We start from the raw sequence: 26,485 nt of genomic DNA, 5'->3' as shown, positions 1-26,485 counted from the left end.
CTTAAAAAAGCTTTTATAGAGTATCTACTTTACCCTAGTAATTCCCCCCAAAGGATTCTTTTTTTACATCTTAATTACTCGACCCAGTGTTACCATGTCGGCACAACAGCTATTCATTTAATCAACAATAAATTTTCTACAAAGGTTTTCAAGTTGGAACTGGTTGACCTTTATACACTGACATTCTTCAGGGTGCCAGAACAATTCTTCTTTAAAGTAGTAGTAGTCGTAGAAAACGGGTTTCTATTGGAAGGTGTGCTGGGTGTAGACAGGCTGGCACATGGGCATAAAGGAGCTTTCATTCATTGTATTTTATGTTTTCACAGAGTCTTCAGTGTTTGGATCGTGGTAACTATTTATTAATGCTTTTTAAATTTCATTCCAAGCTTAAATAAGACACTACTTTTTTGAAAATCTGTCTTATTGCTGTAATAATTATAGTAAACCTGGCTGTGATACTGTAGTATTAAAAGAGAAAAAACCCCTAATTATTAAAGGATGAAATACATAATTTGTAAAAATCCAGAGCTCTTCTAGAAAACTGGTAGTAGTCTGCAGCCCTCAACAAGCATGTGAATTGTTTTCTTTTTAAAAATATCGTAATGGGAAAAATTGTGAAATTTTAGTATTTCAGAATATTGGTTATGTTTCTGTCTTCTTGGCTGTCAGCAGAAAGTAATCTAAACCATTCAAATGCGTGGTTGTTTATTTTATTGTAGACATTCATCAGGCAATGAGATTTTGTAACTTCGCTCAGTCTTTATCAATGGTTATAGTCTAAAGTTTTCTTTTTTTATGAACCTGAATGCCTCCTGCAATCAGTGAAATCTCTATGTTCATCTTTTATTCATCCCTAGGGGATCAGGTATAAATAAAACAGGTCCCCTTCCTTTCTGAATGGTGAGCCTCAGAGTAAAGATGGTGAGACTAATACAAGTCATGCTACCTCTTCTGAACCCTGTACTCTCACCTGGGTATGGTCCTGACACGGATCCTACATGTGGACTCTAAAAGATGCAGATACATAACTCTAGATTTCATTTCAGCCCCTGGTGGACTCTATTTTCTCTCTTCCCCAAATCTGAACTCTCTTGGTCTGGAGAGGTGGCTTAACTCATGTGATGTAGTTACTCATGGAGGCCCTGCAGGAAGGTTCCCCTTTCTTCCACACCCATGTTAGAGTTTGCCTATTAGAGCACCGATATTATTACCTTGTGCCCCCTGGTGGCTTGAGGAAAGCAAAACAAAATTAAAAACCAAAGGAATGGGGTATTACTGATTTCCTTAGTTAGAATTTGGGTTACAGTTTCCTGTAGGAAAAAAAAATGAATTTGATTAGTTAACATTGAAATAGATTTATTAATACTGTAGTTTAGGTATTTTGCAGATTAATTTGGTGTTGGGGGTTTGAATGGTAACTTAATCTTCATTTTAACAATATTGTATCTGTGGGAATACAAATTTTGGGTTTAAACAGAAATGTTTTAGGAATATTATAGGCAGTTTTCAAAGAAGCAAAGCCATTTCCTTCTTTTGGTTATATTCTGGATATCCTAACTTCATCCTTTCTTTAGAGGTTCAATTTTAACTCATTAGTAATTTCCCTTATTCTGGCTTGGAATCCTTTGTTTTTTAGTGTGCTTTTCTACCCCATGATGAATACCTTCTTTTTCCATGGGTCTGGTTGGGTCATTTTATGATTTTATTTTTGTGGAGGGGGAGACTTGCTGTGGGTATTATTGCTTATTCCCTCTGAGTTTCAAGCTTTAGCTAAGTGGCCACCCTTGAACAGATTTTGAAGATATTCTGATATTTTTAAATGCTTCCCTTTTGTGCTTCTGTTCTCAGTTCCGAGGGCAATTATTGTCTCTTCAGTTATTTCATTGAATCATCAAAATATCTTTCTTCTCATGACCTTTATTAGCTTTCCCTTTATACACATGCAGAATTAACTTTATATTGATTACAAGTGGGTCAGAATTTCAATGCAGCTCAGCATCTGTTCAAAACGCTGCCTGTCCCCCTCTAAGTACCCCCATGCCAGGGAGAAATAGTTCCAGAGAGTGGGGTGGAGGTTTCCTTAGGTCAGTTTCCCATTGGTTTAGCAGTCAAGTGAGTGAACACTCTTTGTCAGGAATATCCTCAGTGCTGAAGGTGCAAAGATGAAAAAGAGATTAATTGTGCTAGATGTTTTTTATCTATAGTTTTAGACGTGAGGTAATGCAAAAAAATAAGGGTCTCCGACAGATGGTTTTCACAAACAAGGTATGCTAAAGTACACATCCAAAGGAAGCATGGGGTGGTGAGGAAGAGAGCACCACCTGCTAATTGTCTTCTGAAGGTTATTTATGAGAAACCTCACAGTGGAAGTGACTTTATCAAAGAATTGTGTGACGTTTAACCGGGAGGGTTCCTAGGAAGATCTTTGGCTGGGGACTATATTGTTATGAAAAGAAAGAAGAGACTATTTTATGTCTGATTGACCCACACTTTAGAAATAGGCATGAATACCCTATGCTGAGCAATATATTATGTTTATTTTTGTATTACTTGGTTTTATTGCTATGACAGAAGGATAACACTGCTGGCATCTTAAATTTCTGCTTTGGCATCTTTGAGTGAGATAAAGTATGCTTCATAGTTAATCTGATGACAGTAGTGATTGTCCAGGATTAGGAAGATGTTCAGGATAAGAGAAATGTCAGAAACTTGCTTAAGGAAAAAAAAAAATCAGAATAACAAAGCAGAGTTTAGTAGTGAAGGGGGTAGGTTTAGAGGAACATGAGCATAGAGAGAGAGAGAGAGAAAGAGTGTGTGTGTGTGTGTGAGAGAGGGAGAGACAGACAGACACTCCCCATGTGGAAAATATCTCTGTAGATTTGTTACTGAAAGGTAGTGTTTGCTGTTCCCTGGACTGCCTTCCTGCTCTGGGGCGTCTTTCTATTAGAAATTTAGAGGATGTCTTATTTTCTGACCTATTTCCTTGAGGACAGTGAAGTAAGGCAGGAGATTGAGTCCCTAAGGGCCTTGTTTTGGGAAAGATCACTATAATAGCCTCTGGCAGTGAGCACGAAATAGAAACATGCTTTTATGAAGGAGAGAACCACGATTTTACATGTTCTTCTCAACACCTTACTTTTGAGAAAATTAGGATAATTTTTAAATCCCAGAGAACCATTACTCTTTCAGGAGATTTACCCACGGGACTTTTTTGTCTTGGTTTTTGTTTTTGTCATTGTCTAAATGGGCAGGCTGATGTTTTTCCGTTCAGGCTGTCAAAGAGGATGACAGCTGATCCTTTGCTTTTATGTTTTCCTCCTTCCCTGGCTGCTCCTTGGTTGTGTCCTCTGATGACCGCTCTTCCCTTCCCTAGACATGCAAGTGTTCTAGCGCTCAGTTCACTTCTCTGTCTACACTCACTGTCCTGGCAATCTTATTCAGACCTGGAATAGAAGTACCATCCGTTTGCCAAAATGTTTATTTCCCCCCAGTCCATCTTCCAGAATCCAAACTTGAATGTTGGGCACTCATTCACACATATATAACAGACATACTGAACTTCACCATTCTAAAATTGAACACAGGTTATTCCTTACTTGCAAAACCTGTTACCCTCAAAGACTTTGTCTGAGTTGGTGGCAGCTCTGTGGCTCTTGCCAAAAGCCTGTAGAAGTCATTAATCCAATCCATTAGAAAATCCTATTGATCGATCTCTTCCTGCAGCTTCTGCTGTCACCACCTCAGTGGAAGCCACCATCCTTTCTTGCTTAGATTATACAATAGCCTCTTGCCAGATTAGTCTCTTTGCCCCTTTGTTCTCAGTTTAGAAGCCAATCTGATCCAAACATTTAGGAGGAAATTTAGATTATGCCACCTTTCTCAAAACCTTGCAGTGGCTACCCCTGTCTCTCAGATTCCTTGGACATGTCAGCCTGCTCCCACCTTAGGGCCTTTGCTCTGCTGTCCACTGCCTGGAGTGTTCTTTCCCTCTTTATTCTCTGGGCCTCGTCCCTCGTCTCCTTCAGGTCAGATCTCACCTTTCCAGTGAGCTTCTCCGGACTGCCCTTTCTTTGAGTCAGCTGCCTCTTCTTTGGATCCCTGATCTTCTTTACCCTGCTCTACCTTTCCTGTTCCATATGCTTATCACTTTCTAATATACTAAAGGTATGCATATCTTTGTGGTAGCCAATAGCCACATGTGGCCCTTTATATTTTAATTAATGAAAATTAAATAAAATAAAAAATTTGGTTCGTCATCAGTCACGCTGACCACATGTTAAGTGCTCAAGAGTCAGTGTGGCTGGTGGCTACTGTATTCGATTGTACAGAGAACATTTGCGTCATCTCAGAACGTATTATTGGACTACACTGGTACAGAATTTACAGATTTATTGTGTTTGATGTTTATTCTCTGTCTCTCACAAGAATATAAACTTCATAAAGGCAGAGGTTTTTCTCTAAATAGAGAAATTATTTATAAAATTATTTACTGTAGAAAAGTTACCTAGAACACTAGTTGGCACATAGTAGGTGATCAATAAATACATGTTGAATTGAGTGGAATTACCATTTTATTTGAAATAATTAAAAGAGTGAATTTCTGTTTCATTCACAAAGTAATTATTATTAAAATAAAAATATTTGTAACTAACGTTTTTGGAATGCTTATGTGCTGGGCCTGGCACTGCCCTAGGTATTTATTTCACTGAATTCTTTAAAAGTTGTGTATGGGGGCGCCTGGGTGGTTCAGTTGGTTGAGTGTCCGGCTCTTGATTTTGGCTCAGGTCATGATCTCAGTGTCATGAGATCGAGCCCTGTGTTGGGCTCTCCGTTCAGCATGGAGTCTGCTTGAGATTCTCTCCCTCTCCCTCTGCTCCTCTCCTTGCTTGTGCACTCTCCCTCTCTCTAAATAAATAAATAAAATCTTTAATGAAAAAAAAAGGTGTGTGTGTATAAGATTCCCATCTATAGATCAGGGAATGGGCACAGAGAGGTTGAGTGGCTTGACCAAGGAGCACAAACCAGCTTAGTGGGACAGCCAGAATTTAGACCTGCTACACGTGACTTTCAGTGCTTAGGGCCTAGCCAGTGCTCAGTTATCTACTTCATGAGTTTCAGGTTAATTTTGCAGTTCAGGTTAAATCTGTCCTTCTACTCATCTGCTCATTGGGGGAATTAAAGTTAATGATATTTTTTATAAAAAGGAAATGTTATGCTTACTGCTGAGTTGTTTTGGCAACATACAGTGAGTTAAGGATCAGGTTTTTTAAAAAAACTTGATACTTAAGATCTCAGATTTCAGTAACCTAAGAAATTAGTCATTTAAAAATACCGATGTAAAATACATTTTCAGAACTGCAGTTAGATAGTGATCACAGCAGATATCACCTGCCACATTTAGATTGTTCTGATTTTAGCCTGTATTGTGTTAGTTTGATCTCTTGGTATTTAGTTGCAGTTGCTTATTTCCACATAGACTGTGTGTGTGTGTTTGTATTTGCATGCGTATAAAATAAAATCACTTCCTGGAAACTAAGGTACAAATGAGCAGTGCAATCTGACTTTATTTTCTCCAGGTTTGTTGTTGTTGTTAAGGTGATACTGACTGGGATTCAGTCATTGTAAGAAACCAGGATAGTGGTGGTAATAAATTTTTAACCAATGTTTCTTGTGTGCCAGGCACTCTGCTAAAGCCTTTTATGTGCATTATCTCATTTAATGCCAACAAAAGTTCTTGGAGGTAGGGGCTTTTTACAGTTCAGGAAATTATTGTGTGTCCAAGGTGGCTGATAAGTGACAGAGAGGGAATATGAACATGCTTCCTCCCACTCCCAGTCTCCACAAGGAGTCTGTATTCTTCAGAGACTGTATGCTTTGAAAAAAACCTAGAGTTAATTGATAGAAATATCTGAAGTAAAGGAGATATATTTTTATTTCCCTTTTTATACTCTTCCCAAGTCTTCTAAATTTCTGTCTTAGATTGAGGGACTGTCATGAGTGCCTTCTACATTTGAATTGAGAACAGTTCTCAACTCACTCTGTACACTGGAATCAAATGGGGAGTGTTTAAAAAAAATGCCTGAGTCCCATCCCCAGAGGTTTTGATTTAATTGGTTTGGGATACCACCTGGACGTTGGGATTTTTTAAAAGTGCTTTGGGTAGTTACAATGTCCGGTGAGGGTTGAGAACCCATGGTGTGTGCCAGTGGTCCCCAAACTTGTTTGCACATTGGAGTCACCTGGGGAGCTTCAGAAACCACTGATGCCTGGGCTTTTCCCCCAGGATTGTGATTTAATTGGTCTGTGCTGGGGTCTGGAGTTTGGAAGTGTTAAGATTTCCCAGGTGATTCCAGTGTGCAAACAGATTTGGGGACTTCTGGTTTATGCAGTGGTTTCGGACCTTGGCGCTGCGCATTAGTATCACTTGAAGAATTTTAAAAACTCCCATTATCCTGGTTTACGCCCACCCCAATTAAATAGAATCTTTGGCAGTGGACCTAGTTTTTGACACGCCAGGTGATTCTGGCATGCAGCCAAAGGGGAGAAGTTCAGAGTTCTTCATTTTCTCTCCTATATACTTTTGGACCAAGTCCATTTAGTTTCACAACTCAGAATACTTGTGGAGTGAAGGGAGAAATGATTGGTCTAGAAGAGGCTTTTCCTTATACTGAGCTCAGCTTCCTCCCCCCATAGTTTTATTGTGGTAGAATATATACATAACACAATATTGACCAGTGCAGCCATTTTTAAGGTATACGATTCAGTGTCATTAGGTACATTCTTAATATTGTGCAGCTGTCACCACTATCCCTTTTCAGAACTTTGTCATCATCCCTAACAGAAGTTCTGTACCCAAGAAAAAATAACTCCTTGTTTTTCCCTCTTCCCAGCCTCTGGTAACCTTCCACTTTCTGTCTGAATTAGCCTATTCTAGGTACCTCAGATAAATGGAATCATACATTTGTCCCTCTGTGTTGGGCTCTTTTCACTTAGCCTGGATTCATCCATGTTGTTACCTGTCAGCATCGCATTCCTTTTGCAAGGCTGAATAATATTTCATTGCACATTTATACTAAATTTTGTTTATCCACTTATCTGTTGATAAACATTTGAGTTCATTTTCTTAAACCAATGTGAAAGAATACAGAGCTAAGCAAATTATGGAAAGTAATATGTCCTGCATTCCAGATAATTAGCTAACAAAGTTCGTTTCATCTGCTTATATTCATGTGGTTTAATTAGTATTAAAACCGAAGATGAGACTGCTGATTTTTCTGATTTACTAATTCTAGCACCCCCCGGCCCTTGTTTTATATTATTTGAATGGTATCAAAAATGAATTTGCCTTCTATAACCAAAGAACCATTAAGAAAAATTTAAAATCTTTAATTAAGAAAAATAAAAGTGATATTCTTTCCCCATGCCTTATAGAGCTTGTTCCTTTTCACTGTGTTCTCCAGGAGTACCAGGTGTCAAAGAAGAACGTTTTGAAGAGGGGATGATGGTAAAGCACTGTGCGTTGTCCCTTGTGGGAGAACCCATCATGTACCCAGAAATCAATAGGTTTTTGAAACTACTCCACGAGTGTAAAATCTCCAGTTTCCTGGTCACAAATGCACAATTCCCTGTGGAAATCAGGTGAGACATCCAGCTTATTAAGATACTCTGCTTGGATCTGTGTTTGACTGAAGGCATTAATGTATTCAAAAAGGGGTTATTGATTACAAATTACATACACATGTTGGCTTTTTGGGGCCGAGAGATGGGCCTACTCTTAAAAATTCGTTCTATTAGGGAAGATAACATTAGTAGAAAGAATAGAGGAACAAATCAATTGCTGGGGGAATTCAAAAGAGAATGCAGTTTTTTTTTCCTACAAGGGGAGAAACAGGATAAAACTTCTCAGAGAAGCCACTGTTTAACTGGAATCTTAAAGGTAGGAAGCTGTAGTTTTTAATAAGAACCTCCTGAGAAAGGTAGGAAGTTAGGGTATTTGTGATATCATTATGTAAATATAGTTCATCTGGACCACAGAGTGTGTGAAAGAGACTGGCAGCTGGAAACCAAGTTGAAAAGGTAGGGGGTAGATTGTAAAGGACTTCAAGTGCTGTTCTTTGGAAAGATCTTGCTTCCTGCAGAGCTGTCTGCTAGCATGGTGTAAAACGGGAGAGCCAGAAAGCAGGCAACAAGATAGGAGAGTGTTCGTTTAGGTAAGAGTCATAAAGATGAAAGTAAGACAGTGAGAATGAGGAGCCCTAAGACAGACATTATTGAGACGTAATAGATCAGCTTGGCAAACTGCATGGCTCTGAGAGCCCAGCATAGAAGAGGACCAGTTAATGGCTGGAGGGGTTCCAGCCGTGTTGATTGCTAGGATTATGGGGCCCTGGAGCAGTAGAGGATCGCATAAGGAATAGGTTTAGCATGTAAGATGTTGAGTTGGTATGGGTGACTTAGAGGGAAAGCTTTACAGATGGAGATGACCATCTTCTGAGGCCTGGAAATGACCTGTTTTTGCATTATACTTGAACTATGCACATATATAACACCAAAAACATTAAATTTTACTTATTTACTTGTGTTTTCCCCGTAAGACTGAGTTGCTTGAGACTGGTGACCCCTGCTTATTTATCTTCGTGTCCCTAGTATAGTGTCTATAAGTTCTCAGGAGATGGCTAGTGAAATATTGGGGAAATTCCCACATAGGAATAAAAAAGACAATGATCTTTTAAAATTCAAAGTTGTTTTGTAAATACTGACCAATAAAGAGTAACATGAAAAAAAGGAGAAAATAATTTTCAAATATAAAAAGACAGTATTAGAGTGACGTCAGAGTCATGGAGGACTGCCTTGTTCCTTTTTTCTCTTGCCTTCCATTTACAACTAATCAGACTCCCATAACCAAACAAAAAAAAAGTACCTCTGTACAGCACACCAGGACACCCAAGAGATGCATTTGTCTGTGCACCCAGAAGTGGGTGGATTGGGCATTGGAGGGGGCCGTGGAGTGAGGGGAGTGGCAGCAGAGGCTGCAGGGACAGGTCTGGTAGGGAGCCAGCACCACCCTTCTTTCTGGCAGGGGAGGTGGAGGCTGAAGGTGGTTGCTACAGAGCCAGAGAACCTGTTGCTCTCTCTGAGAGACCAGTGACTGGGGTGGGGAGGACAAGGGAAGGGAAGAAGGCAGACACAGAACTGAAGGAAAGTATGTTTCCTGCTGTCTGCCCCAGGGGATTTAGGCAAAATAACTGCCCATGGAGCTCTGGGAACCCCCCACTTGAGGATCCTACTACCTGGTCATGGGGCACACCCAAAGCCCTAGGTGCTAAGCACACCCCTCCTTCCACTGTGCTGCCACCTCCCCCCTCCCCGCTTCTTAAATTTTTTTAAATTTTTTAAATTTTTAATTTTTTTGAAAGATTTTATTTGAGAGAGAGAGCACATGAGAGGGGGGAGGGTCAGAGGGAGAAGCAGACTCCCCGCTGAGCAGGGAGCCCGATGCGGGACTCGATCCCAGGACTCCAGGATCACGACCTGAGCCAAAGGCAGTCACTTAACCAATTGAGCCACCCAGGCACCCCCCCCCCCCCCCGCTTTTTTTTTTAAATGCACAGCTCTCCCAGCCTTAGTGGGGAGTCAGCGCTGGTAAGAGAAACCAAAAACTTGTGCTGCAGCGCCACCTTCTGGAAGATAAAAGGAAGGCTTCCAATTACCAACCTGTTAAAACTATTAGAATCAAAGTAAACAAGGTTTTTACCTAAATAAGAAAGGTGTTTGCTGCTTTGGATGCAGCGGCAGAGGCACTTTTCATGAAACACTATGAAAAATCATGGTTACATGGTATCACAAAAGGAAAATGACAATTTTCTAGTAACCAAACCCCAAAACACAGACTGTTGCAATCTGATACATAATTAAAAACTAGCTATTATGATGAAATTCAGCAAGGTACAAGAAAACTTAGAAAGGCAATACAGTGATCTCAGGAATAAAATTAATGAATAGAAGGAATACTTTACCAAAGAGATTGAAATTCTAAAGAAGAACCAAACAGAACTCTGGAGCTGAAAAACTCAATAAATGAAGTGAAGAATGCATTTAGAAAGCATTAGAAATAGAGCAGATCAGATGGAAGAGACAATTCACGAGCTGGAAGATAGGAATCTAGAAATGACTCAGGTGGAAGAGGAGAGAGAACTAAGATTTTAAGAAAATAAAGAAACCCTGTGAGTTTCTCCATTAGGGGAGTCCACATTAGATGAATGGGTATATACCGGAGGGATAAGAGAGAGAGAAGGGAGCAGAGAGCATATTTAAAGAAATAATAGCTGAGAACTTCCCAAACCTGAGGAAAGAACTGGACATACAAGTCCACAAAGCTAATGAAACACTTATCTCAATGTGAAAAGACCTTCTTTAAGACACATTATATTAAAACTGCAAAAGTCAATGGTAAAGAATTTTAAAGGCAGCTGGGGGAAAAAGACAATAACTTACAAAGGAACCTGCATTAGGCTATCAGCAGATTTCTCAGCAGAAACTCTACAACCTTGGGAAGAGTGGTGGGATGATTTTTTCAAAATACTGAAAGATAAAAACTGCCTCCCAAGAATATCTGGCAAAGTTATCCTTCAGATATGAAGGAAAGATAAAGGCTTTCCCAGACAAACCAAAACTGAGGGGAGTTCACCACCACTAGACCTGCCTTACAAGATATGTTGCAAGGAGCTCTTCAAGCCGAAATGGGAACATGAAAGTACACAAAACTCTGATTAAGGTGGTAAATGGACAATTAGAAGACTGTAACCCTTTTTTAGAATAGTATATTAAACTCTTAATTATAGTATAAAGGTTAAAGGAAAAACATTAAAAAGTTGTGGCTACTACAACTTGGTAACAAAATCACAGCATGAAAAGGTAATTTGTGACATCAAAAATATCGAAGAATAACAATTATCATATGGTTTCATTCATATGTGGAATATAAGGAATAGCACAGAGGGCCATAGGGGATGGGAGGGAAAACTGAATGGGAAGAAATCAGAGTGGGAGACAAACCATGAGAGACTCTGGAATCCGGGAACCAAACTGAGGGTTACAGAAGGGAGGGGGTGGGGGGATGGGGTAGCCTGGGGATGGATATTAAGGAGGGCACATGCTGTGATGAGCACTGGCTGTTATACGCAACTAATGAACACTACATCAAAAACTAATGATGTACTGTATGTTGGCTGATTGAACATAATAAAAATAAAAAAATATTGAAGAATTAAAAGGATGGAATTTTTATAGGCAAATCTTGATTTGCTATCAGCAGAAAAAATGATTATTTTATCTAGGGCTGTTTTTTGTAATCCTCATGGTAATCACTAAGCAAAAATGTAGAGCATAGACATGAAACATAAAGAAGAGGGGAGACTGAGCAAATCACCATGGAAAACCACCAACTTACAAAGGTAGAAACAGAAGGAAAAAGAAACAATGGGAAAGCAAAAGATAAAATGGCAGTAGTAAATCATTACATATCAGTAATCACCCAAAATGTAAATGGATTGAACCCACCAATCACAGGGTACAGAGTGGCTGAATGGATTAAAACAAAAAAACCCACAAGACTCAACTATATGCTGCCTATAGAAGACTTTTTTCAGCTCTAAAGACACCTACAGGCTCATAGTGAAAGGATGGAAGATGACAGTCCAAGCAGATGGAAATCAAAAGGAGGTAGATGGGGCAGTACCTATATCAGACAAAATAGACTCCAAGCCAAAAAGGATAACAAGAGACAAAGAAGGTCATTATATAATGATAAGTGAATCCATACATCAAGAAGATAGAACACTTGTAAATATATACAGTTCCAATACCCAAGCACTGAAATATATTAAGCAAATACTAAGAGAGCTTGAGCTATAAATCAATAATACAATAACAGTAAAGGACCCAAATAGCCCGCTATCAGCAATGGACTGATCAGGAAATCATTCAGACAGGAAATCAATAAGTAAACATTAGAATTGAACCACACTTTAGAACAAATGGACTTAACAGACATATATAGAACATTCCAAAATAAATAACTCAATTTAGCAACAAAAAACAATCTGATTGGAAAATGGGCAGAAGAACTAAATAGGCATTTTTGCAAAGAAGACATCAAAATGGCCAACAGGTACATGAAAAGATGCTCAACATCACTCATCATCAGGGAGATGCAAATCAAAACCACAGTGAGATACCACCTCATACCTGTTAAAATGGCTGTTATTGAGAAGACGAGACAACAGGTGCTGGCGAGGATGTGGTGAAAAGGGAACCTTTATACTTTGTTGGTGGGAATGTAAGTTGGTGCAACCACCATGGAAAAGAATATAGAGGAATATGGAGGTTTCTCAAAAAATTAAAAATAGACCTACCATATGACCCAGCAACTCCACTTCTGGATATATACCCAAAGAAAATGAAAACAGGATTTTGATGAGTTATATGTACTTCATGTTTATTGCAGCATTATTCACAATAACCAAGATATGGAGACAACCCAAATGCCCATCAACAGATGAAGAGATAAAAAAAGTGTGGTACATATACACAATGAAATATTATTCACCGATGAGAAAGGAGGATATCCTGCCATTTGCAACAACTTGGATGGACCACATTATGGTATGCAAGTCAGAGGAAGACAAGTACCAAATGACATCACCTATATGTGGAATCTCAAAAAGTTAATTTGTTAAAAAAAAAAAAAAAAGTAAAATGGTGGTTACCAGGGAATGACGGAGGGTGGTGTTTAAGGGTACAAACTTGTTACAAGTAGTAAATAACCTGTTAGAGACCTAATGCACAGTATAATGAATATAGATAATAGTATTGTACTAAATTATGTAGTGGATAAATGTTACATTGACAGTCATATCACAGTATATAAATGTAACATGCTGTACACCTTAAACTTACACAGTGTCACATGTCCAATTTATTCAATAAAAAAGACACTACTGTTTGTAAAAAGAATGGTCATACACACACAGGCACACACAAAGTCAGTTTAAAATTTAGCATCATAGGAAATCAGAGAGTTGGTTAAAATTGGCTACTGGGCAATAATAAAACCAGTGACATTGTCACAAGGATAGCTAAAATACTACTTTTTGAAGTTGTATATAAAAAGATAAAGTTAGGGTGCCTGGGTGGCTCAGTTGGTTAAGCGACTGCCTTCAGCTCAGGTCATGATCCTGGAGTCCCAGGATCGAGTCCCGCATCGGGCTCCCTGCTCGGCAGGGAGTCTGCTTCTCCCTCTGACCGTCCCCCCTCTCATGCTTTCTCTCTCTCAAATAAATAAATAAAATTTAAAAAAAAAAAAAAAAAAAGATAAAGTTAAAAGGGAAACGTTTTTAAAATGCCAGTGTATAAATTTTGTATGGGTTACCATTCCTTTTTAAACACTTTTGTTAGGTTTAAAACCCCTAGGTTTTCAGATGGCTCATGAGGGAGAAGTTGTGATAGAGACGTGTTGGGATTTATATACATACAACATATACAAAAAGGGAGTCTATCCCAAATTTGAGGCATATATATGTAAAAAGAATGAAATCTGCCAGAAGTGGGATGTAGGTAATTCTCTGTGATGTAGGTAATTCTCTGTGAAATGATGATGATCATTGTTTGCTCATGCGAATGCTCACGGACTGAAGAAAATTACAGAGGGGTAAATAAGCTGTGTACTTCAAAGTGTCCAGCAAAATGCCTGGCACATAGTGAACATTCAGGAATTGTTCTTGGGTCTGTCTTCCCCACTCTGTCTGGTGAACCTCCTCTTGTCAGTGGGGGGATCATGATACAACACAATGTCCATACTGGTCTTGACTGCCATCAGTGAAAAATGGGATACAAAGGCATTGATTAAACCAGTCTTTTAGTATTGACACTGGTAAATTGGAAGGGAGGCAAAGAGGAAGAAGTGAAGTGGCAAGGGCCCGGGAATAGGAAATGAGCAGATTTCTCTGATGTTGAACACAAGAGTTTAAAAAAATGGAAGGATACACCCTGTGAGGAGTACTCAAGAAAGAAGGAGTGCTCAGAAAAGGGAAGTTCCTTTTTTCGATTTTTAAATCATTCTTTAAGCTCCTATATCAAGGGTGCCATGGTTCAGGGGAGTGCATCCCTTCTTTAGTTATGTTTAACTGGGCAAAGGAGAGAATATGTGGGAAGTAGCCATTTTAGGTTTGGACCTCAAAAAGTTGGCATATCTTGGTTATTTATTGAAATAACCCAAAAGCTGAGATCGACGGTTATTGCTAAGATCAACATACTATTGCTAGGATCTGAGAAGAATTTCTGATAATTGATACCCTAAGAGAAGTGGATTGAAGAACATGATGTTTAGGTGTACCTTTTTTTAATGCAGAGGGGTTCTACTGGTGTGGCAATAATATATAAGCCCAGTTGTTAGGAGTCCTAAATATAAGGTAACTTTCCTACCCCAACATTTCCCCAAAGAATGATGTGAATAGTTCATAAAAAAGTTAAAAGAAGAGCACTGAGATTTGACATAGCAGATACTAAGATGTGTTATAAAACTATGAGTTTCAAATACTCTGGACTGTACAGTAGTGAAACAAAATAGTCCTGAGGTGCCCCTACTTTTAAGCTAATACTTTCCTGACCTGAGACCTCTTTGAGTTGAGCTAAGTGCTCTCTCACTTTAACCCATTGGCCCAAGAGAAAATGGAAAGAGAAATACTTCTCTGAGTACAGATCATACTGTTTTATTTCCATGAATTTGGAGGAATCCAAATACCAATTGTCTCTGGTGTCTTAGTTTCTTTCAGAAAAACAAGGCAATAGATTTATGAATATAGCACAGAGACCATGAATTTTGGGAGTTACCCCTAATGTTTATATTGCTAATTCTGTACAGCAGGTCAGCTCATTCAGTTGAGCTATCAAGTGAACATCTTGCAACCATTTTTCATTGAGCATGCTCTGGAAGTAATAATGCACTCTGGGTAGTTGGTGGTTTACTAAGTTTTTTTTTTTTTAATTAAAAATTTTTTTTCCTAAATTACTGTAGTACCACCCATACTTTGATACGTTCTAAGGAGATTCTTGACTTTGCCAGTTGGCCTTTCCTTGACCCACACGCAAGTGTATATTCAGACTACTTGCCTTTTCATGATACTTAACTTTTCCTTAAGAGAATTTCAGTCTCCCCTCTAGCTGCAAAGTATGTGGCTTTTTGCTGACAGTTCTCCCACCAAGGGGAGTTTTTACAGTGAGTGGTCCTCAAGGATTATGGAGGATAGAAGCTAACACCTTGGGCAAATGAGAAAGCTAATAAAAGCTACCAGAATATGTAAGACACTTAGTATTAATAATAGGACTGGTAGTGATTGGACCGTAAAAGCCTTTTCTCTTGAGGAAAGGCCCTCTTAATTCCATAAAAACAAGTGGTTTTATAGTCATATTTTTGGCAGGCACATATCTCTGAGATGTTGTAGCATCTTATCAGTTATCTTTTCTTGTAATCACTCATCTTAAAACCGAGTCACTCAAACTAACAACCATTTATTTAGCTCATAATTCTGGGTCAGCTGGGAGATCTTTTGATCTTGCCTGGCTTTGCTGGTCTCAGTGTTGTTGTTCATGTGTCAGTTGGCAGATCTGCTGGGCTGGCTGGTTTATGTGGCCATGGCTGGGACAACTGGGGCCTCTATTCATGTAGCGTCTTATTTTCCAGTAAGCTAGTCTGAACTTCATCCCAGTGGCAGGATTTCAGAGAGCAGCACGAGAGGGTGAGCTTCAATGCATAAGCATCATTTGAGCCTCTGCTTGTGTCGTACTTGCTCACTTCCATTGGCCAAAGCAAGTCCCAGCTAAGAGGGCACCCCCAGCTGCACGGCAAGGGGACATGGATATAGGGAGGGGAGGAATTTATGGCCATGTTTGCTAGTCCACTCTATAGCACAAGAGGCAAGAGGCTGTAGTGGTCAAGGAGGATAACCTCGAACCACTGGGACTCCTTATTTTTTAGGAACTCAGTTGAAAAAAAAAAGATAATTTTATGGGATGGCTGGAGGGTCGTTAGACCAAAGGTTTCAAATTCGCAGTTGATCACAAGTAGGTTTTTATTTGCCCACACCATGTTTAAAAGCTTGTTTGTTTTTTGAGCCAACGGTTAACATCCAGAGATTTTGCATAAAATCTGAATTTCTGACTTTTGGAAAAGACAACCTGGCAAAACTTGTTAAAAGCCAAGTATAAAGTGCTGTTTTTACAATACCAGAACACTTCACTCTTATCTGGTTTTCTTATTCATTATACTCTGACACCAGATGTGTGGGTTTTTCCACACCAAGCAGTTCTCCAGTTCTCTTCGGACACCAGCTGGGTGTCCTACAATTCAGTTCAGTTATGACACTATCTGGAGTTAGTGCAGACTGTTAGCTTCGGGGCCCAGTCTCACAAGACTGCCCCCACTTCAGATACCAGGCACAGTCCCAGATTGCACCTGTACTTCTGACCCACCAGCTATAGATTGGGACTTCCCGTGACTCCCTCCTCAAGTTCAGTAATGTGCTAGAACAGCTCGCAGAAATCAGGGAAAACCATTTACTTATAAAGGATACAACTCAGGAATAGCCAAATGGAAGAGATGCATGGGACACAGTATGGGGGAGGGGCGCTATACTTCCATCCCGTCTCCAGGCACACTACACCCCCCACCCCCCCGTACCTCAGTGTGTTCACCAGCCTGGAAGCTTTCAGAACCCTATAACGTAGAGGGCTTTTGGAGGTTCCATTACATGAGGCAGGATTGATTTAATCTTTGTCAGTTGGCGATTAGCTCAACCTCCAGTCTGTCTCCCTCCCTGGAGGTTGGGGGGTGGTTCTGAAAGTTCCAACTCTCTGATCACATGGTTGGTTCTTCTGGCAACCAGCCCCTATCTGAAGCTGTCTAGGGGCCCATCGGGAGTCACCTCATTAATAAAGTAAATATTTTTGGTTGAAGGGGGCTATTATGGATCACAAAAGGTGCTTCTCTCACCTCTGTCACTCAGGAAATGCCAAGGGTTTTAGGAACTCTATGCCAGGAACTAGGCATAAGTAAATATATCTTACTATACAATATCACGCCAAGTAATGGTTATCTTTTCGGTGAAGCCTGTGGTTTTCAGCTTGCCAGACTGTTCCCCATTTTGTTGTCTCCTCCGCCATAAGGCTGAGTGTCACCTGCCACTTGTCAGAGGAGTTGCACTGTTCATTCTCTTACAGCAGAGAAGTTTCTGTCACCATTTCTAACAAATACGAAACCATGAAAGGTACCACATGGTCAAGGAAAATGGAAGCATATCGCTTTGAGTAAGGAAAGAATATTCTTGCGTGTTTCATATGCAGTCTGTGTTTTGGTGTCTAAAGAACTTTCTCCTTTAAAAGTGGCTTGCTTGACCCACACTCTGTCCTTGGCCCCTAATCCTTGTTCTCATTCTGTACGGTCCGTGTTTGCATTCAGCGCTGCCATCAGAGAGGCCCATTGCACCATCGTTCTACCAGCGCATGCCATGTTACTCCTTCTTATGAATTGTTCTGGGCTGTGAGGCCAGTGCCCTACAGGAGACGCCTTGTTGAAAGCAGGCCCCTGGAAGTCGTCGTGTTGTAAGGCCATGACGTTGGGGAGAGTGATGTTCTACAGCACTGAGTAGTTTCTTCTCTCTGAGGCCTCGCAGAGAACCAACTGGTTCCTTCTTCTTTGTGGACATTTGAAACCTAGGACTGTGTCTCCCTTTTTATGAGTGTTTTAGGGTTTAGAGGCTCTTCATAGACTTTGCGTAGCTCTTTGTAGGCTGACATACACTCTTAGCTTCATCTAGAGTCCCCCTTTTATCATTATTTTCTTATCTGTTTTATGTTATTTTTAAGTTTACATTTAAAATCTAATGTTTTCTTTTTTGGTAAATATTATTGATGTACAGCTCTCTGTGTGCTAGCAGCTGGTCATAAGAAGACAGAACTATGTGGGGCGCCGGGGTGGCTCAGTCGTTAAGCGTCTGCCTTCGGCTCAGGTCATGATCCCGGGGTCCTGGGATCGAGTCCCGCATCGGGCTCCCTGCTCGGTGGGAAGCCTGCCTCTCCCTCTCCCACTCCCCCTGCTTGTGTTCCTGCTCTATCTCTCTTTCTGTCAAATAAAAAAAAAAAAAAAAAAAAAAAAAAAAAGACAGAACTATGTTCCATATTTAACTGTGACACATTAGCACTTAACTTCCCAGACCTCCCCACCTCCACCACATTTGTCCCTTTATTTTGAGCACCTTCTTCTGAAGCTATGTGTGAACTTCATTCTCTTTGTTTTGCTTCTTCCATCAGTATTTCTGTTACTTTGTTTGCTGTGTGTTTTGTTTTGTTTTGTTTTTGCTAAGACATTTACCATATGTATTAGAGAACCTCTATAAATTGGATAGCTCTTCATATATTAGATGCTTAGTGAATGTTTGAAGAAATGCATGAGTTTTAATAAAAATAGTTTTCTTGTATTTTTTTAGCTCAAAGTGGTTAGAAAACAGCTTCCAATGAAATGAAGATTATAAATATCACCTGATCCTTTGAATAGAAGCTTTTTTCCCCCTCCCAGCCTGTTTTGTTTGTAGTAAACATGTTAAGTTTAAAATATAGTCTTCTCTTATGTCTCTGAATTGATAGAATGCTTTTCAGAAATATGCAAGTCTAGGGGTGCCTGGGTGGCATCTGCCTTCGGCTCGGGTCATGATCCCAGTGTCCTGGGATCGAGCCCCGCGTTGGGCTCCCTGCTCAGCGGGGAGCCTGCTTCTCCCTCTCCCTCTGCCCCTTCTCCCTGCTCATGTTCTCTCTTTCTAGTAAATAAATAAATAAATAAAATCTTTAAAAAAAAAAGAAATATGCAGGTCTAGATAGGCTAAAAGAAGAGAGAGGAAATACAGTCAGGTGTTAAGAGCTGGGCTCTGGTCTAGAAGAGATCTGGTTTGAATCTTAACTGAATCTCTTGCTATCTTAGTGACACGGGGAAGATAACTTCTCAGGGCCTAGTTTCTAACCCGTGAACTGATTTTATAATCATGACTGTCTTATAATGGCATTGTGAGTATATGAGATAATACATGAAAACACTTAGAATTTTCACTTTTGGAAAGGTAGGCTAAAAATTTGGTCAAAGTATACTTTAAGACAAGCACCATTACTTGAGGTAAGATAGACATTTCTTAATAAAATTTTAAACCCACTGGGAACATAAAACAATATAACAATTTAAAACTTGTAAACACAGTAACATAATCTCAACATTGAAAGAACTATGAGGAGAAATAGTAGGTTTTTAAATATACTTCTCTCAAACTGTTAAGCAAATTAAAATCAATAGCAGTAGTGAAGATCTGAACAACTAAATCAACAAATTTAGCCTATATTACAGAAATAGAGCATCCAGAAACTTTGGAATATAATTTTCTTCAAGAGCATGAACTTGCTTGCGGACTAATTACCTAATGGCCATTAAGCAAGTTTCAACAAAGTATTGAAATCATATAGAGCATGATATCTGAACATGCTGGAATTAAACTATAAATCAACACAAAAAGATTAATGGAATATTCCAGTATGTTTGTAATTGAAGCAGTGTACTTCTAATTAACTTATGGGTTCAAGAAGAAATCATAATGGATGTCGAAAATATTGTGATGGATAATGATGGGAATAAAAACAAAACTTAGTGATAGATGTCAGCAGGAATAACAGAGTACAGACTTTCAAAACCTGGTCCTCTATAAAAACAATGAGAACAGTAGCAAAAATTGTCAGAATCAACTTTTTCTTAACCAAAGGTACACAACACTCTGAGGAGCATTTATTCTAGAAGAATGGTTGAATCCCAATAGGAACAGTAAGCTTTGTGATATGTTAATATGTGCTGTTTCATGTCCTAAGCTTCATGGTGTCTTAATATGTGCTATTCCATCCCAACTCCCCCAGCTCTGCAGTAGCCTTAGACCTATAGTCATAGTAAAAACCAGCAGCCTGGCAGCGGGGAGGGGGCAAAACAGAGTGGGAACTCCTTCAGAGTCCCATTTCCAGAGAACTGTCATTATGTGGGTTATGTGGCAGTTCCCTGGAACCCCTTACGCACAGGGGTGGTCTTTATTTGAAGTGACTCACATTCTGTCCAGGGAAAAAGCTGTTCTCTGGGGTGTTTCTCGGTATCAGCAGTTATTGGCAATCGTTTAACTTCACAGCTTCCTGAGGCAGCAGTAATGGTTGGGGCAAACAAGAAGCTGACTAAAGAAATTAAAAGGAAGAGCTGGGAATGAGATGTTCATAGGGAACTTTGAAAAGCTCCAGTGTATTCTTGGGAAGCTAGAAGCTAGCCTGTGGGCAGGGTGGGCATGCCAGAGAAGACTTGACAAGGCTTTATGCTCTCACCCCTGCCTGATGTTGATGTCTTGAGCAAGCAGACAGTGAAAACTGAGGCAGAGTTGTCAACTGTCTGCCTAGGCATTGAAGGCATGCCCCAACATACACACAGAACCCTCAGCAAAGGCTGGGAGCCTTACTGGTTGAAGGCATTTAAGGATATTTCTGGCCAATCACTAGCATACGACTAAGCTAACCAAACAGGCTGAACACAAGAAAGAATACAGAATTTGCCAAAGGACTTCAGTAACAACAAAAACAGCAACAAACAAATAAAACAGCAACCTTGGGTTGGGAGGTATCTGATATGCAGAGTTGCACATAATATTATTTAAAATGAAATAGACAAAGATGTGAGAGTATGGCCCATACACAGGGAAGAAAACAGCTAATGCAAACTTTTTTTTTTTAAGATTCCACATTTAAGTGAGTTCATGCAGTATTTGTCTTTCTGTGTTTGGCTTATCTCACTTAGCATAATGTCCTCCAGGTTCATCGGTCATGTTGCAAATGACAGAATTTCCTTTTTTCTCATGGCTGAATAATATGGCATTTTCTTTATCCATTCATCTGTTGATAGACACGTTTTCATGTCTTGGCTATTGTAAATAATGCTGCATTAAACGTGGGGATGCAAACATCTTTTCAAGATACTGATTTCATTTCCTTTGGATAAATACCCAGAAGTGGGATTGCTGCATTATATGGTAGTTCTATTTTTAATTTTTTGAGGAGCCTCCATAGTGACTGTACCAATTTACATTCCCACCAGCAGTGCACAAGGGTTCCCTTTTCTCTGTACATCCTCTCCAGCACTTGTTATCTCTTGTCTTCTTGATAATAGCCATTCTAACAGAGGTGAAGTTTTATGATATTTTGATTTACATTTCCTTGCCGATGAGTGGTGTTGAGCTCCTTTTCAAGTACCTGTTGGCCATTTGCATGTCTTCTTTGGAAAAGCGTCTATTCTAGTCCATTGCCCATTTTTAAAAATCAGATTAGATTGTTTTGCTCTTCAGTTGTAGGAGTTCCTTATATATTTTAGATATTAAACCTGAATCAGATATATGATTTGCAAATATTTTCTTCCATTCTGTAGGTTGCCTTTTTGATTTTGTTGACCATTTCTTCTGTTTTACAGAAGCTTTTTAATTTGATGTAGTTCCACTTGTTTATTATTGTTTTTGTTGCTTGCACTTTTGGTGTCATATCCAAAAAACCGTTGCCAAGACCTATGCGAAGGACCTTTTCCCTATGTTTTCTTCTAGGAGTTTTATAGTTTTGGGTCTTACATTTAAGTCTTTAATCCATTTTGACTTAATTTTTGTGAGTGATATAATATAGGGGTCCAATTTCATTTTTTGTATGTGAATATCCAGTTTTCCCAGCACCATTTAGTGAAGAGACTGTCCTTTCCATATTGGGTAATCTTGGCTCCCTTGTCAAATATTAGTTGACCATATATACATAGGTTTATTTCTGGATTCCTATTCTGTTTTCATTTGTTTGTTTTAGTGTTGTTAATGTTTTTTTGTTGTTTTTTTTTAAGATTTTATTTATTTCTTTGACAGAGAGAGACACAGTGAGAGAGGGAACACAAGCAGGGGGAGTGGGAGAGGGAGAAGCAGGCTTCCCGCCAAGCAGGGAGCCCGATGCGGGGCTCGATCCCAGGACCCTGGGATCATGACCTGAGCTGAAGGCAGACGCTTAACGACTGAGCCACCCAGGCACCCCTAGTGTTGTTAATGTTTTAATGTTGTTTTAATATTAGTGTTAATACCATACTGTTGTTATTACTATATCTTTGTATTATAGTTTGAAATCAGGAAGTATGATGCTTCCCACTTTGTTCTTTTTTTCCTCAGGATTGCTTTGGCTTTTGGTTCTGTAGAAGTTTAGGATTGTTTTTTCTATTTCTGTAAAAAGTGCATTGGAATTTTGGTAGGGATTGCATTGAATCTAAAGATTGCTTTGGGTATTACAGACATTTTCATTTTCACCGTATTAATTCTTCTGATCCATGAACATGGGATGTCTTCCCATTTATTTGTATCTTCAACTTCTTTGATCAATGTTGAGAAGTTCTTGAAACTAATATAACAATATACTTTCTAAGGCTCCATTCCTAGAAAGTGATTCAGTCTTGAGAGAGGCCCAAGAACCTGAGTTTGCAAGTGCTTCTGATGCAGGTAGTCCTGAATACACTTGGAGAAATACTGCTGTGAGGCTTGAAATACTGCTCTTGGCTTTCTTTGACAAAGGACTAGCCAGCACTGTTTGTGAACTGATCATTCTGATGGAGGCATTGTGGTGCGGGGCTGGGGGAACAGGCTCTGGAGTAACATCGCGGCTTGAATGTCATTAATGACACTTGTGGATTGTTGAACAAGCTACTTAACCTTTTGAATCTCAGTTTCATCATGTCTAAAATTGGCAGAAGTGGTAACTACCTTGTTGTTTTGCTATGAAGATTTCATGAACTGAAAGAGAAGGCTGAAGCACAGAGCACCCAGCACGTGATGAATACTCAGTCAATCTTTCCCCTTCATCCTCCTCTTTTCCTCCTAAATTATTTGGCCAGACCTAACAGCCCCAGATTCTGGTTTTAATGGTATTGATGTTTGGACTACTTCGGTTATTTTGTTGTTGTTGTTCGATAGGAGCATCAAACTTACTCTCTAAGCCATTTGATTTCTTGCAAATACAAATCTCTCTTCCTTTTTTCCTTGCTTTAGAGATTGGTAGGCCTCATTCTACCTTCCAAGCCAATGGCCTGCTAATCTCCACAGAAAGGCAGAAAGGAAGAGGGATTTTTACGTTCAGTTGTCAGTGCATTTGTATATATGATTGTTCTTAACTCAGAGATTTAAAATGAGCAGGAGGAAGGATCATCCCAATAATCTTATCAAGATTCATTGGGCATTTTCACTGGGGATTGGCTTTAGGATTGCATTTCCCTTTTATTTTATTGTCCTTTTTAATTGTTCTCAGCAATGTGAGATTCTCAGACACAAATTATTCTCATTATTTTAAGTTTATAACATTCTCTTGCTTTTTGGGAACTAAAATGATGCTATCTCTATATACAATGGTGACAGATAAATGACCAAGCTGAGAACCTCATTGCTTGTCCTGGGGAATAGAGGCCAATACTAGGCAGACATAAGATCCTTGAGGCTCAGAAGATTTCTCCAAGGTACTTTTAATGTTTTGAGTCCCTTAGGAATAAGCTCTGTAATTTCTAGGGACTTTTCCTCTTCTTCATGCTTCCTCTGCTCTTTGGTAAGAGATGTGTAAACTTCCTTGATCATAGCATCTCAGACATTTAGTACTGACTAAAATTTCTTATTGGTACTGTTAGTGTCCAGGGCTTCCTTTTTTGCAGGTGATGGAGGTTTGTAAAATAACTATGGCCTTTGGAATTTACTGTTCATAATCTTAAGTAGTTATGAAGGCATAGTGAAAAGGTCAAGCCAGTTCCCATTTTGCATTAGGCAGCTTTATGACGAAGTCCTGTAACTATCAGATAATGGTAGCCAGCAGTATCCATTAAAACAGTCTCTTTTGTTTTTATTTTTTGTAAAACATAAAGTCCAGTTAAGGTAGCATAGCTTGTCTGTTATTAAAGGGGCTCCCAGCAAAAGGGATGATGAGACAGAATGCTGCCATTAACAGTGTGCTCCTGTTTTTCATTTTCAGTCATTCATGTCCTTTGCTCAGTAGTGACACAGGATTGAACTTTTAAGGATTCCCTTTGTATGCCAGCGTTGGAGAGGGATTAAAGCAATGAGTCTGCCAGTATTTTAATCACTTCTTAACTTTGGTCAGAGCTTCTCCACTTTTAATAACTTTGGGTTTAGAGCCTCCTGATTTTTCCGTATGTCACTAAGCCAGATCATTATAAGCATTTGTTTGGCCTGCATGTTCTTAAAAGTTAGGTTAGCTCAAGTCAACAATATCAAGTAAAAAGTAGCTTTAAGTACCTGCCTATATGTCTGGATAAAAAAAATACGGTTCTTCCCCTTCAAGGTCTTACATTCAAAGATTGATAAGGCTGATATTGATAGATGCAAAAACATAAAGCACTTTTATGGTGTATTTTATGGTATGTGAATTATATTTCAGTTTTTAAAAGTGCATAGACTTTGAAGCAAAAAAATGCATAAATAAATCCTAGGGGTAAATAAAATTCTGCAATAGTTATAGAAAGTTAATAGTGGGAGAATTTGGTCAAAGCATTATTAAAGGGAAATTTCTTTCTAGTTGCAAATTTATTGAAGAAGATGAATTATGAGACCCATTTGTTTTGTTTTGTTTTTAATTATTTGAGAGAGAGAGCATGAGGGGGGGAGGGTCAGAGGGAGAAGCAGACTCCTTACTGAGTGGGGAGTCCAATGTGGGGCTTGATCCTGGGACTCTGGGATCATGACCTGAGCCGAAGGCAGACGCCTAACTGACTGAGCCACCCAGGTGCCCCTATGAGACCCATTTGAAGGGAGAACAGGGAGGTTTTGGAAAGAATACAGTCTGGACTTAAAGTATAACTGGCAAGTGGTAGAGTAGATAAGAATGAATGACTTTCATGAAACGAGTCCGTGAAGTTGAGAGTAGTGGAGAATGAGTGGTATTCATGGAAACTGATCAACAAGGCAAAGAAAAATAATCTGCAACATACATTTTTCTTGGGGGTTGTGCTCCTTTATAAAGGCTTGGTTGCTGTTTTAGCTCCACATTGCTTAAAGCTCCCTGACCAGGTCATTGTTTGCCCCCACAAGGCTGGACTTTAAACCCACTCTGGCTCTCCAAGCCACGGGTGAAGCGCTAGTGCGGCTTTGTGCCTTTCAGAGAAGGTTTGCGCTTTTTGGGTTGTTTCTTGTTCCTTAGAAAACTTTCCTCGGTGAATTGAGGACGGGAGGTGGCCTGTCAGCACAGACCCCACGTGGTCGCGGCATTTCAGCTGTATAAAGCTTGAATGGCAGAGTTCATGGGGAAACTCAAGTCTGAGACCCCTTCTAATTGCCCTGGGCTGATGGTGCCTGGCCTGAAGCTAGATCTCATTTTGTTTGTTTTCACTAAAAGCCAGTGTTTGAAGAGGGACCAATTTTAAGTAATTGAATGCTTTCAGTTTATTAAGAACGGTGCCCAGTCATTGTTAGAAATAATCAACTGACAGCCCATTCTGTCCCATTATGAAGTACTTCAGTCCTTTGGGAGAGGTAGAAGCCTGTAGACCCGGTGAAATATTTAATTACCACGTCTGTTATAGACTGTAAGCTTTACATCACGAAAAACCTGACACAGGCATAATTTTTCCCCTATTTTTGTTTTTTTAAATTACAAAGGAACCTCAAACCAGTTACGCAGCTGTATGTCAGTGTGGATGCTAGCACCAAAGATAGCCTGAAGAAGATCGACCGCCCACTCTTCAAGGATTTCTGGCAGAGATTCCTCGACAGCTTAAAAGCCTTGGCAGCAAAGGTAAGAATTATGACATCTTTAAAAGAGAGAGAGAGAAAAAAAAAAAAAGTGGAGAGAGGTTTTTTTCCTTTTCTTTTTAAAATAATAATAAAAAAAAGAAAACCTTCAACCTTTTTTTAGACTTCCACTTTCATTATTCAATAAATATTTATTGAGCTCTTCTTAAGTTTGTAGCACTCTGCCTTATATGTATAATTTGCCCTTCGTGTATTTAGGGAAAGAGAGACACGCTCCCAAAGTTAATTAATAAAACATGGCAAAGTAGCAGCTCATAGCAGCCCTAGAAGAGGTGCCAGCAAATAGTATATGTTCAAATATGAGGTTGATTTTCTTGAATTTCGAAGACCAAATTTCCTACCCAGTAAGGAACTCAACCTCAGAATGTCCAGATTTCGTCTTTCTGTGCCAACATTTGCCCTTTCTTATGTCTTCTCTTACATCATACTTATTTTCCTATTCTTTTTTTTCTTAAAGATTTTTTATTTATTTATTTGACAGAGAGAGACACAGCGAAGAGAGGGAACACAAGCAGGGGGAGTGGGGGAGGGAGAAGCAGGCTTCCTGCAGAGCA

The 26,485-nt window shown here is 39.4% G+C and overlaps 1 protein-coding gene across 3 annotated transcripts in view; it reads left to right on the top strand.

Annotated features, from left to right (window-relative positions):
- Nucleotides 1–26,485, top strand: part of LOC118520033 (S-adenosyl-L-methionine-dependent tRNA 4-demethylwyosine synthase TYW1) — a 200,405-nt gene that overhangs the window by 94,957 nt on the left and 78,963 nt on the right. For all 3 annotated transcript variants that reach the window (XM_078074515.1, XM_078074516.1, XM_078074514.1), the window contains exons 12-13: nt 7,461–7,638; nt 25,779–25,914. In XM_078074515.1, coding sequence (XP_077930641.1) covers nt 7,461–7,638; nt 25,779–25,914 — 314 coding nt within the window. The remainder of the gene's footprint in view (nt 1–7,460; nt 7,639–25,778; nt 25,915–26,485) is intronic.

This window comes from Halichoerus grypus, chromosome 6, assembly GCF_964656455.1.
Source record: "Halichoerus grypus chromosome 6, mHalGry1.hap1.1, whole genome shotgun sequence".
In the NCBI taxonomy this organism is placed as follows: Eukaryota; Metazoa; Chordata; class Mammalia; order Carnivora; family Phocidae; genus Halichoerus; species Halichoerus grypus.
The sequence above is the reverse complement of the archived record's forward strand: the minus strand, read 5'-3'. Positions and strand labels throughout refer to the sequence as shown.